Source organism: Staurois parvus, unplaced genomic scaffold, assembly GCF_062004578.1.
Source record: "Staurois parvus isolate SC_StPar_1 unplaced genomic scaffold, SC_StPar_1.0 ptg000696l, whole genome shotgun sequence".
Lineage (NCBI taxonomy): Eukaryota > Metazoa > Chordata > Amphibia > Anura > Ranidae > Staurois > Staurois parvus.
This window is the reverse complement of record NW_028318492.1, coordinates 1386660-1401021: the sequence shown is the minus strand read 5'-3', so window position 1 is coordinate 1401021 and position 14362 is coordinate 1386660. Positions and strand designations below refer to the sequence as shown.

The window sequence follows — 14362 nt, the reverse complement described above, 5'->3', positions numbered from 1 at the left end:
TACTCCTGAAGCCGCAGACAGGACTCCCTCTGAGGACCCACCATCTGCCTGTGAATGATCTCTGCCCTGTGTGCTGGACACTTAACCCTTGCTGTGCCCTGTTACTGCCTGGAGGATCCCTGCCCCTCACCATGCCTACTGTTGCCCTGTGGACTGTTACCTGTTCCTATACCATAGTTCCTCTCCACAAAAGATTAACCTTTGCTGTTCCCTATTACCGCCTGGTGGATTTCTGCAACCTTGCCATGCCTGCTCTGCCATGTGTGCCACGGAGTTAACCACTGCTGTGCCAAACTCCACTCTGCCTGGAACCTTGCTCCGTGTGCCAAATTCAACCATTGCTGTGCCTTATGGCCTCCCTGTGGACTATTTCCCCTTTCTGTCGATATTACTGTCCTAAGGATTGTTCTCCCTTGCTGTGCCTTGTGGTTGCCCTGTGGACTATTTCCCCTTTGCTGTCCCATATTACTGTTCTGAGGATCATTTTCCATTGCTGTGCCTTCTGGTTGCCCTGTGGACTATTTTCCCTTTGCTGTCCCATTTTACCATCCTGAGCATTGTAATCCCTTGCTGTGCCTTCTGGTTGCCCTGTGGACTATTTAATTTTTGCTATTCCATATTATTGACTTGAGGATCGTTCTCCCTGTGCTGTGCTCTCTGCAGTCCTAGTTCTCCACAAAGGTATAGCATATCCTATGTACCATTTTACGAAAAAAATAAGGTGATTTTGAAACTGGTGGCAGCAACACATCTCAAAAAAGCTGGGACAGGGCCATGTTTTCCATGTTGTAGCATCATCTCTTCTTTTAACAACACTCTGTAAATGTCTGGGAACTGAAGAGACCAGTTGCTGGAGTTTTGGGAGAGGAATGTTGTTCCATTCTTGTCTGATATAGGATTGTAACTCAACAGTCCTGGGTCTTGTCATATTTTTCATTGCAAGATGTGCCAAATATTTTCAGTTGGTGAAAGGTCTCGACTGCCGGCAGGCAAGTTGAGCACCCAAACCTTTCTATTACAAAGCCATGCTGTTGTCATAGATGCAGTATGTGGTTTAGCATTGTCTGGCTCAAATATGCAAGGCCTTCCCTAAAATAGATGTTGTCTGGTTGGAAGCCTATGCCTGGATATACACTATATTGCCAAATGTATTGGGACACCCCTCCAAATCATTAGATTCAGGTGTTCCAATCACCTCTATGGCTACAGGTGTATAAAATCAAGTACCTAGGCATTCAGACTACTTCTACAAACATTTGTGAAAGAATGGGTCGCTCTCAGGAGCTCAATGAATTAAAGCATGGTACCGTGTTAGGTTGCACCCGTGCAACTGAGAACAACAGAAACTCAGCCACAAAGCAGTAGGCCATGTAAAATGACAGAGCGGGGTCAGCGCATGCTGAAGCACACAGTGTACAAAAGTCATTAAAAGTCTAAAGAGTCAATAGCTAAAGACCTCCAAACTTTGTGTGGCCTTCAGATTAGCACAAAAACAGTGTGTAGAGAGCTTCATGGAATGTTTTCCATGGCCAAGCAGCTGCATCCAAGCTTTACATCACCAAGTGCAATGCAAAGCGTTGGATACAGTGGTGTAAAGCACGCCGCCACTGGACTCTAGAGCAGTGGAGCCGTGTTCTCTGGAGTGATGAATCACGCTTCTCTGTCTGGCAATCCAATGGACATGTCTGGGTTTGGCGGGTTGCCAGGAGAACAGTACTTGCCTGACTGCATTGAACCAAGTGTAAAGTTTGGTGGAGGGAGGATTATGGTGTGGGGTTGGGCTTGGCCCCTCAGTTCCAGTGAAGGGAACGCTTAAAGTGTCAGCATACCAACACATTTTGGACAATTTCATGATCCCAACTTTGTAGGAACAGTTTGGGGATGGCTCATTTCTGTTCCAACATGACTGCGCACCAGTGCAAAAAGCAAGGTCCATAAAGACATGGATGAGCGAGCTTGGGCTGGAGGAACTTGATTGGCCTGACAAAGTCCTGACCTAGGCAACACAATAATTGGCGCCCCCAACCCTCCCCCCCGGCATAAAGAGGCCGACATTGATCAGGAGCACCCCTGCCCTCCACTACCACTACCCCCCATACACCAGCCACCATCCCCCATGGCAAGAGAGAGAAAGACATTCACCTTCATAGCTCCGGACATCCCCAGGAACGAGAGTCGGACTATGCATACACCGTCATTAAACCCACAGCATCTCTCGGAGCCCACCAGGTCCCCATGCTGCGTATGTCCCTTCTTCTGTCCCTTCTTCCAAGGGGCAGTGCTGCCCCCCCTGAAAAATGCCACCCTAGGCAAATGCCTTGTTTGCCTTGTTGTAAATACACCCCTGCCTCAACCCGATAGAACACCTTTGGGATGAATTAAGAGTGGAGACTGTGAGCCAGGCCTTCTCGTCCAACATCAGTGCCTGACCTCACAAATGCACTTCTGGAAGAATGGTCAAACATTCCCATAGACTAAACCTTGTGGACAACCTTCCCAGAAGAGTTTAAGCTGTTATAGCTGCAAAGAGTGGGCCAACTCAATATTGAACCGTACAGACTAAGACTGCGATGCCATTAAAGTTCATGTGCTTGTAAAGGCAGGCGTCCAAATACTTTTGGCAATAAAGTGTATCTATCAGAATTGATGGAGCCTTTCCAGATGTACAAGCTGCCCATTCCATATGCACTAATGTACCCCCACACCATCAGAGATGTGATAATAAGCCAGAGGGTCCCTCCCCTCCTTAGCCCAGCAGATACAGCACCCATGGTTGCCAAAAAGATTGTCAAATTTTGATTCATCAGACCACAGAACAGTTTTCCACTTTGCAACAGACTATTTTAAATGAGATGTTGCCCAGACAAGATGGCAGCATTTCTGGATCATGATCTTCTATGAGTGACAGAGCTTTACCTTGCAATTTTGGATGGCACGGCAAACTGTGTTCACAGATGATGGAGCGGCTGCACCTGCGTTCCAAGCCTCATTGTGAAGCCGAGTTCTGGTTTCCAACTTCCGGCTTCTTCAGCACCGCCATTACACTGGCAGCGCCGCTGAGGGGACAGGTGCAGGAGAGGCCCGCTCTCCACCGCCTTGGGGGACATTCTTAATTGAATAGAATGCAATCCACACACAGCCATTGAAGTGGTATTTTGCATCAGAAAAAGGGTATTACACAAGTCTTGTTCCTGCTGTACAACACAAACCATGGCTGCTCTATTAGCACATCTTTGGTAAAATGTTTACTATTGTTATGCCATGTTTTTTGGCATCTAAATAAGCACTTTTTTGTTTTTTCTTAATGCACTACTTCTCTTAGCTCTCTTTTAATAAGATGCTGGAGATAAAAAATGCAAAATGTTTACAATTGTTATTTATTTTATGCAATGTTTTTTGGCCATCAAAGAGGCCCTTTTTTCTTTTTTCTGCCACACTTCTCTAAGGTCTCTGTTGGAGATAAAAAATATAACATGTTTACAGTAACTATTATTCCATGTTTTTTGCCATCAAAATAAGCACTTTTTCTTATACTATACTTCTCTAAACTAAACTTACATCTTTTAAAAGAGACTTTAGTTACTAAAATCTATTTTTAAAGATGCAGGAGACAAACAAAAAAAAATACAAAATGTTCACTACAGGTTTAAAGCTGTAAAACTTGATATTTTGATTGCACCCTATTGCTATTAAGCTATTGCTGTTATTAAGTGTTATTGCATGGCAAGACCACTTATTGTTCTCTCACAGATATATTCTTATTATAGCCAAATTTACCACCCTAACTCCTCCCACAGTTTTTACACTACATAGACAAGTAATATACCGAAACATGTGGATTGTTCCCGATTGGTGTCCTATTACATGACTCCACCACCGCCTTACCGACTTTGCAGCCTTGTTGAAACAGGGTGGCCATCCACCAACCATCCACTACTCCATCCATCTGGACCTTCCAGGGTTGCAAGGCACTCATCAGTGAACAGGACTGTTTGAAAATTAGTCTTCATGTATTTTTCTGCCCAATGCCGCCGTTTCTGCTTGTGAGCATTGGTTAGTGGTGGCCGAATAGAAGGTTTATGCACAGTTGCAAGACTCTGGAGGACTCTACACCTTGATGTCCGTGGGACTCCAGAGCCACCAGCAGCTTCAAATATCTGTTTGCCGCTATGTAATGGTATTTTAGCAGCTGCTCTCTTGATCTGATGCATGGATCTGGCAGAAATCTTCCTCAATGTGCCTTTATCTGCACGAACCCGTCTGTGCTCTAAATCAGCCACAAATCTCTTAATAGTGTGATGATCATGCTTAATTTTCGTGAAATATCTAATGTTTTCATACCTCGTCCAAGGCATTGAACTATTTCACTCTTTTCGGCAGCAGAGAGATCCTTTTTCTTCCCCATATTGCTTGCAAATGGTGCTCTGCTTAATAATGTGGAACACCGTCCTTTAGTAGTTTTTCCTTAAATTGGGCTCCCCTGCCAATCTAATTATCACAGGTGTCCGAGATTGTTTTCAGTGATCAAAAGAGCCCTGACACACAATGCCATCCATGAGTTAAACTGAAAACAAAATATTTAATCTTTGTGACACTTAAATAGAATTTGCATAATAATTTGGAACGCGGTGCAGATTGTAAGCTTTAACAGGCAAGGCCCTCTGATTCCTCTTGTACCAAATTGCTTTGTAACTGTAATGTCTGCCTTAATTTTGTAAAGCGCTGTGCAAACTGTTGTTGATATATAAATTCTGTATACTAATAACCTACTACCCCCAATAGGCTCGGTCAGTGTTCCAACAGGGACTAGTCAAAGTTAGGGGGCAAAAAATGAGAAACATACCTGTTTTTAATGCAATGCCTTTAGAAGGCCCGAAGATCATGGGCATATAATATTATGTTTTGGTCTTCTTTCTTGTGATTTCTCTAGATTTTCTGAATCTTTTAATGATGTTATGTACTGTAGATGATTATATATTTACCATTTTTGTAATTTCACAGACAATTTTTAGATGCAGCTTTTCACAGATTGGTGAACTGCTGCCCATCTTTACTTCAGAGACACTCTGACTCTCCAAGATGCTCTTTTTACACCCAATCATGTTACTGACCTGTTGCCAATTAAACTAATTAGTTGCAAAATGTTCTTCCGGCTCTTGTTAGTATCACTTAATTTTCCAGCTTGTTGTTGCCATGTCCCAACCAATAGCTTTTTGGAATTGGGGTTGTATATGGATATACAGTATTTATACTTACCAGGTACAGTTTTATACTTGTACATTTACAGCGCCTTGAAAAAGTATTCATATCCCTTGAAATTTTCCACATTTTGTCATGTTACAACCAAATAGGTAAATGTATTTTATTGGGATTTTATGGCACATAATTGTGAAGTGGAAGGAAAATTAGAAATGAAAAGTGTTGCGTGCATTTATATTCAACCCGAGTCAATACTTTGTAGAACCACCTTTTGCTGCAATTACAGCTGCAAGTGATTTGGGAATGTCTCAACCAGTTTTGCACATCTAGAGAGTGACATTTTTGCTCATTCTTCTTTGCAAAATAGCTCAAGCTCTGTCAGATTGGATGGAGAGTGTGTGTGAAGAACAATGTCCAAGTCTCGCCACAGATTCTCAATTGGATTTAGGTCTGGACTTTGACTGGGCTATTCTAACATGCTAATTGCTTTGATCTAAACCAGGGGTAGGCAACCTTTGAGAAGTGGAGATCTACCTGAACAACATGAAAGAGATCAAAGATCACCAGGGTCCAGTGCCATTTAAGATAAAAAAAAAACCTAGCAAGGCCTAAATAAATAGCAAGGAAGATAAAATAAAACAAATGTCACTGTAAAAATACAAACTTGGCCTACCTTAAAAATGGACAGTATCAGTCAGTAGGGCAGTGGACAGTGTCAGTAGGGCAGAGGTTGTTGTAAGTAGAGCAGTGGATTTTTTTAAGTTTTATTTTTTAATATTTTTTACAATTTCTTTAGGAGCCCTGTTGAAAGTGGAGCACTTGGGGACTTGGGAGAAGGTCCAGGCAGCAGAAAAAGGGAGGAACAAGGATGGGACGGGCAGTGGGGGAGGTGTTCACTAAAACCGATCCCCTGGATTTTACTCCTGCAGCAGCTGTACGCTGGTGGGAGGGTGAGGAGGAGATGCTGGCTTTCAGCTGCTCCAGGAGGACAATAAAGGGAATAGTCGGAACTCTCAGCAAGTGGGTGGGGATTGGGATTTTCTGTCCCCCAGCTACCCAGCAGTCTGTTTAGGCAGCCGTCTTAGGACACCAGAGTAGCTGGGGGGGCAGAAAAATCCCAATCCCCAGCCATTGGTTCGGAGTTCAGATTTTTAAAATACCTGTTCATGGGAGGGATGTGTGTGGGGGAGAGAGGACACTGCTGGTAGGGTGAAAGGGGGGCAGAGGTCACTGCTATGGAGTAAAGGGGGGCAGAGGAAATTGCGGGGGGTGGCAGAGGTCACTGATATGTGGGAAAGGAGGAGGGCAGAGGACAATACTGTGGGGTGGTTGGTAATATGAAGGGCAATAGAGGACACTGCTATGGGGGTGCACCTCCCCCGTAGCATCCTCCGCCCCCCCTTTCCCCTATAGCAGTGACCTCTGGCCCCCTCCCTCCCAGCAATGTCTTCTGCCCCCATTTCCCCCAGCCTCCTCTTCTGCTGCTGACATCAAGAGGGTGGGAGGAGGACCTATCCAAATTAACTTTTCATATTAAACCTCAGGTGATTGGTTGCTAGGTCTGTTGAAAGGTAGACCGCAATCGATCGGTTGCCGACTCCCAATCTAAACCATTCCTGTATGTTTAAGGGTCGTTGCCCTGCTGGAAAGTGAACCTCTGCCCCAGTCTCAAGTCTTTTGCAGACTCGAACAGGTTTTCTTCTAAGATTGCCCTGTATTTGGCTCCATTTATCTTCCCAGCAACTCTGACCAGCTACCCTTTCCCTGCTGAAGAAAAGCATCCCCACAACAAGATGATGCTACCACCACATTTCAAGGTAGGGTAGGTGTGTTCAGGGTGATGTGCAGTGTTAGTTTTCTGCCACACATAGTGTTTTGCTTTTAGGCCAAAAAGTTAAATTTTGGTATCATCTGACCAGGGCACCTTCTTCCACGTTTGCTGTGTTACCCACATGGCTTCTCACAAACTGCAAATGGGACTTCTTATGGCTTTTTTTCAACAATGGCTTTCATCTTGCCACTCTTCCATAAAGGCCAGATTTGTGGAGTGCACGACTAACAGTTGTCCTGTGGACAGATTCTCCCACCTGAGCTGTGGATCTCTGCAACTCCTCCAGATTCACCATGGGCCTCTTGGCTGCTTCTCTAATTAATTTCCTTGCCTAGCCTGTCAGTTTAGGTGGATGGCCATGTCTTGATAGGCTTGCAGTTGTGCCATGTCAGATGATGGATTGAACAGTGCTCCGTGATATGTTCAAAGTGTGGGATATTGTTTTTCTAACCTAACCCTGCTTTAAACTTCTCTGACCTGTCTGGTGCATTCTTTGGCCTTCATGATGCTGTTTGTTCATTAATGATCTCTAACAAACCTTTGAGGGCTTCACAGAACAGCTGTATTTATACTGAGATTAAATTACACAACGGTGGACAATTGGTTCCACTAGATTTTAGTTAGGGGTATCAGAGTAAAGGGGGTTGAATACAAATGCACACCACACTTTTCAGATATTTACTTGTAAAAAATGTTGAAAACCATTTATCATTTTCCTTCCACTTCACAATTATGTGCCACTTTGTGTTGGTCTATCTTATAAAATCCCAATAAAATCCATTTATGTTTTTGGTTGTAACATGACAAAATGTCGAAAATTTCAAGGGGTATGAATACTTTTTCAAGGCACTGTATATTACTCCCGGTGTGTTTGTTTAAATCTTTGTTTATTCATTATACCCATATATTATAATTATATTTGGCATACTGTATGGGTGTTAGACACTGGGTGCCATAGAGTCAGTGAATAGAATGTACAGTTGTGTTCAAAATAATAGCAGTGTGTTGAAAAAAGTGAATAAAGCTCAAAATCCTTCTAATAGCTTTTATTTCCATACACACAAATGCATTGGGAACACTACACATTCTATTCCAAATCAAAACATGAAGAAAAATATATCAAATTTGTGTTGTTCCTCTAAACAAATTAAAGAAAAGTGAATATTAGACTGCTCAAAAAAATAGCAGTGTTTGTATTCTTCTTTACAAACTCAAACATTCACTATATAAAATGTTTGAAGATTTTGCTTTCCTTTGAATCACTTAATTAATATTTAGTTGTATAAGCACTGTTTCTGAGAACTGCTGTACATCTGTGTTGCATGGAGTCAACCAACTTCTGGCACCTGTGAACAGGTATTCCAGCCCAGGATGATTGGACTACATTCCACAGTTCTTCTCTATTTCTTGGTTTTGCCTCAGAAACTGCATTTTTGATGTCACCCCACAAGTCTTCTAGTGGATTAAGATCCAGGGATTGGGCTGGCCACTCCATAACATCAATCTTGTTGGTCTGGAACCAAGATGTTGCACATTTACTGGTGTGTTTGGGGTCGTTGTCTTGCTGGAACACCCATTTCAAGGGCATTTCCTCTTCAGCATAAGGCAGCATGACCTCTTCAAGTATTCTGATGTATTCAAACTGATCCATGATCCCTGGTATGCGATAAATAGGCCCAACACCGTAGTATGAGAAACATCCCCATATCATGATGCTTGCACAACCATGCTTCACTGTCTTCACAGTGTACTGTGGCCTGAATTCAGTGTTTGGGGGTCATCTGACAAACTGTCTCCGGACACTAGACCCAAAAAGAACAATCTTACTTTCATCAGTCCACAAAATGTTGCGCCATTTCTCTTTAGGCCAGTCAATGTGCTCTTTGGCAAATTGTAATCTCTTCAGCACATGTCTTTTTTTCAACAGTAGGACTTTGCGGGGGCTTCTTGCAGATAGCTTGGCTTCACATAGGCTTCTTCTAATTGTAACAGTACTCATAGGTAACTTTAGACCTTCCTGCAGCTGATTGTTGGCTGAGTCCTTGCCATTTTGGCTATTCTTCTATCCATTCCAATGGTAGTTTTTCGCTTTCTTCCACTTCTTTCAGATTTTGGTTGCCATTTTAAAGCATTTGCGATCATTTTAGTTGAGCAGCCTATCATTTTCTGCACTTCTTTATATGTTTTCCCCTCTCCAATCAACTTTTTAATCAAGGTACACTGTTCTTCTGAACAATGTCTGGAATGATCCATTTTCCTCAGAATTTCAGAGATAAATGCACTGTCCCCAGCATGTACAATATTTGCTGCCTTCCTTCCTTAAATAAGGGCAATAATTGCCACCTGTTTTTCAAAGAATGAATGACCTCACTAATAGAACTCCACACTGCTATTATTTTGAACATGCCCCTTTCAATTAGTGATTCAATTACACAGAATCAGCAGCATGCATGTCATGACTGTTGGGTCTGTTGGATTTCTATTACTCTACTACACCTGCTAGTAAATTATTTGCCATGTAGAAATATCATTTCTACCAAAAACAGTGATTGATCAGGTTAGTGATGTCTGACTGCTATTATTTTGAACACAACTGTATATCTTCCCCATTCATTACACATGGTGGAGTGCTGGAAGAGCAGGTGGACTGACACTTTGGGGTTGATTTACTAAAACTGGAGAGTGAAAAATCTGTTGCAGCTGTGCTAGGAAACCAATCAGCTTCCAGTTGTTTGTTTGTTTTTTGTCAAAGCTTAATTGAACAAACCGAAGTTAGAAGTTGACTGCACAGCTGCACCAGATTTTGCACTCTCCAGTTTTAGTAAATCAACCCCTTTATGTTCTCTATTCATCACATTAAGGCCTTGTGCACACTGGGCATTTGGCCCCAGTGCATGAGACTCTAGCTTTTAGGTGGGGACGGAAGGCACAGGCGCATTATCTAGCCACGCTGCTGCCAGCCTGTAGAACTCTAACATTTAGGACAGTGTGCACTCAGAGATGAATGCCTGGAATGCAGTTCCTGAATGTATACTACCCTAAACATTAGTCTTGCTCAATAAATCTTCCAGACTCTCAGGTTTTTACAGGCTGCCAGCAGCTTGGCTGAATGGTGCACCTGTACTTTCTACCCACACCTAAATGTACTTTCTACCCACAAGGATGCTCAGGTTTTTGTGCTCTCTTGCTGACATTGTTCAGGAATGCGAGTGCAATGTAGAGATAGATTTAAGCTACACTCACACAGCTGCACACAAGTGCAGTGGCAGCCATTGGCAAGAACCAGTAGGTTCTTGCCTGCATTTCTAAATGCTGCATGCACACACTATGTGCGAAAAGCAGATTCAGTCTGAATTATACTCTGTACATATCAATTGCCGGAGCTGTTGTTAATCGCATATAGCTACTCATCTAAGCATCTAATTGGGAACAGAGACTCTGACCGACCCTGGACAGACTGTGAGCTTCCAGGAACAATGCTTTGTTTTTTTCTGACCGCACAGAAAATGGCCAGAGTGCACCTGTGTCCAGAGGTGGTGTTTAGCTGCCTTTGAATGCAGCAACCTGTCTGCACCCCATAGTCCGTGCTCTCAGTACTGAGGATTGCTGGCAAGTTAGGTGCAGCTATCATCTGCAGGTTTCCAGCCCGTTAAAGTGATTAAAAATGTAATTTTTTTTTCTTTAAAATAACAAACATGTTATACTTACCTGCTCTGTGCAATAGTTTTCCACAAAGCAGCCCAAATCCACAGCTTCTGGGGTCCCACACCAGTACTCATGGATTCCTCCCCCCACCAAGTACCCCTGTGGGGGCACTCATGCAGACTTGCTCCCGAGCCATGCTATCTGTGTCTATTGACACAGACAGCAGAACTCTGCCCCACTCCCTTGTCACTGTCTGTGATTGACAGTAGCAGGAGTCAGTGGCTTCCGCAACTGTCTTTGAGCCAATGAGGAGTGAGAGAGGAGGGAGATCCTCTGCTCTCGTGCACACAACTGGACTGAGATTGGGCTCAAGTACAACGGGTGCTGGGGGGGGGGGGGGAACTACACGCAGAAAGTTTTTTTTACCTTAATGCATTGAATGCATTAAAGTAAAAAACCTTCTGCCTTTAAAAACACTTTAATGTCAGTAATTACCTACCAACACTACTTCTGCAATAGTTGGTGTTCAAGCACAGGTTAACGTCTTTCGGAGTATTATATATTATTACACATGCAACATAATTTACTCCAATATGCAAGAGGTCTTAGTTACCCTCACTTTCTTTTTCGCTGATTATGTAGAGATTTCTTTATGAATTTGTTGCAAAATTAGCACCAGGTATTAAAAGTGGCACAAATAAGAAATATTGTACTTAATATATTTTACCTGCTGGTAATGTGTATGAAACTGTCATAAGGTTTCATGAATTAGGCACAGGAGTGTTTAAAGGGATCATACTATCAAATATTCCTAGCACACCTTTCATGCAGTTGCAGTTGATGCAGTCTCTTTTTGATGGTATATGCATGCACTTTGACATCAACTGCTGAAGATCTCACAATAGCATTTTGGGGTTCCTGGAAACTTATTTTAGCATCAGTCAGCTCCTGGGCAGAATTTGCTGGGCAGTCAGCCCTGGACAAATTAGCAGTTTGAAATGTATGCCACTTGTATATAACCTTTCCTACAGTGTAATGATTAACTTCAAATACTTTGGTGATCTTTTTAAATACTTTACCAGACTCACAGGCATCCATTACTTTTTTTCTGAGCATTTTAGTGAGCTCCTTGGATCTTGGAATAAAGACACCACACACATCAATATCAAAGAGCTCACAAGACCCTAGATAGCCCTAGGTTTATAAGACAGGTTTTCCCTGCATATCTTTCAAGGAGGTGATAAATGTAGGGATGTGCTTACTTTTTCCAAACAATCACTTTCATCATTTTTCAGTAGGCACCAGGTGAATAAAGATCTAATGTTTGCCTGTTAATATATATTAAAAACAATAAAAAAAACAATTTACATGCGGTGTACCTACTTTTTACATAATCGTATTCGGCTCTCAAGCCACTCCTGTTCTTTGCTTAATTAGGTTGTTTTATCATGTTCAATTTTTAACATAATTAGGCAACCTCAGATATTCTGCTCAGCCTTAGAGATACAACCTGGCTCTTGATAAATGGAACAATGTATACTTGGTAAAGAGGTGTTTAATCAAGTACAGTACAGGTTAACCAACAAACCCTTTCACAAACAGATGTTCTTACCTAAATTTCCTCAGAAGAATATTTAATCAACACTTGCTATTAAAATGTATAATACCTTCAACTGAAAAAAATGGAAAGAAAGCACAGTCCACCAAGTATAAGTTGGAAAACCTTTTATAAATTTACAATTTAAGTAGCAATAGAACATACAAAAAAGTAAAATAATATCCAGCTTACTTACAAACTAAATGTCATTATTTACATTACATTTTAATTAATTTAAATATCTAGTTTAGAGTATAAATAATGGCAATAATAGTAATGTTTCAGAACGTCTTTGACCTTGTTCACACGAGTGCTGATGGCTGCACACTATGAACAGCCTTTGTTTTTGCATTTCTAGCCAGCAGATGCTGACTACAGGCAGCCAATTAAAGTCTGTTAGGATGCAGCAGCTGCATGGACACAGTCGTTTGTCCTAATGTGACAGGCATGTGGGTTCTGGTGGGTGGCCCTGAATGCAGACAATATGCGTTCGGGGCCACTCATCCACAGCTACGATTGTCACATTAGGACAAGTGGCTCTGTCCATGCAGCCACGTGTCCCATTAACCTTGAATGAACTGCCAGTACTCCGCATCTGCCATGTGCTAGAGACGCATTAACAAATGGCCCTTTCATGGTGTAGGGCATCAGCACCTGTGTGAATGAGACTGGGAGGTTGATTTTCTAAAGTAAATGTACTGTGCACTGCAAGTGCAGTTGCTTTATATTTGAAGGTAAACTGAAGTGAGGAAAAGCTCTGCTGATTTCTTTCATCCAATCATGTGCAAGCAAAAATGCTGTGTTTTTATTTTCCTTGCATGTTCTTCTCAGATCTACAGCAACTGCACTTGCAGTGCACAGACTATTTGCCTTTAGTAAATCAACCCCTTAGTCTTCATTGAGAAGAAACAGTCATTTATGTAAATTGAAGTGGAACTTTAGGTAAAAAAATAAAACTGGGGTAAACAGGCAGGATGTTTAATGCAGAAGAAACATTTGTTGTCTCTTCTGCATTCAAATTACCTACCTGCCTGCCTCTCCTGCACATGCACGGGAGTGATGTCATCCCCACCCAGCCAATGAAAGCAGCTGACGCTCAATACCCAGAAGCTGACACTCAAAGATGTCAGCAGGGAGCTCCAGGTCACATCGATGGAGCCAAGGTGAGTAAAGTTCCATTTTAAGTTATAGGATAAGGCTGTATGGAAGTTTTCTTAACTCTTCTTTGTTTGCTCTACATGTAGCCGAAGAATTAAGTCTCTGATCTCTTCTCGCTTATTTCGCACTGCGCAGGAGGGAAACCAGTTCTCCAAATGCAACGGAGGCTCAAAGTTTTCAATTGGTTTCTACAAGACAAAATGTGATTAAAATGACAGTTGGAAATGCAGCATATTTACAACTATGACTATTAGAAATCTAATAAGGAGAGTAAAAAAATAGCAATAAATAAAAACTCCAGAACTGCTCAACTGATATATGCTGCTTAGTTTGTATGCTGCATTACATTTAATAAACCTTTTACCTGTTAAATAAAACTCCAGGCTGAGCTAAATACACATGATCTTTCCCATGTACCAAAATATTTCTTAAATCTTTTTTAATTCAGTTATCTGGTCTCTTCTCCCATATGCATAGTGAAGAATGGATAATGGCACTGTGCAATAGACAGCTGTCCCTCCATCTCCCACTCTTTGCTGTAAAAGGGATTGCAAAAGCCAGAAAAGAAGTGGAACTAAAGTTAGAGGAAAAACAAATGAATAATACAAATAATTACGAACAGGCAAGCTCTTTATTCCAGAAGAGACATTCATTGTTTCTTCTGTAATAAAATAAACTTACCTCTCAGTTAGCAATCTTGCAGAAACAACACCTGGTTGTGCATGTGCAGCTCAGTTTACATTTTCAAAATAACAAAGTAGGAGCAATGGTCATAATGATATCCGCTTGCACTACATAAGTGCGGTTCTATGTAACCAAACACACTAATCAAACCATATATGTGAACAAGAAGTCCACCAAAAAGCAGTTACCTCAAAAGAACCAGTGCGGTATATCAAAACTCAAATCATTGCAAAACATTACAAATATAC

General features: G+C 41.9%; 1 protein-coding gene across 2 annotated transcripts in view; it reads right to left on the bottom strand.

The window, feature by feature from the left end:
* Positions 1-12385: 12385 nt before the first annotated feature.
* Positions 12386-14362, bottom strand: part of SENP7 (SUMO specific peptidase 7) — a 96834-nt gene continuing 94857 nt past the window's right edge. For both annotated transcript variants that reach the window (XM_089652923.1, XM_089652922.1), the window contains exon 22: positions 12386-13618. In XM_089652923.1, the coding sequence (XP_089509049.1) occupies positions 13487-13618 (132 nt within the window). In that variant the 3' untranslated portion in view covers positions 12386-13486. The remainder of the gene's footprint in view (positions 13619-14362) is intronic.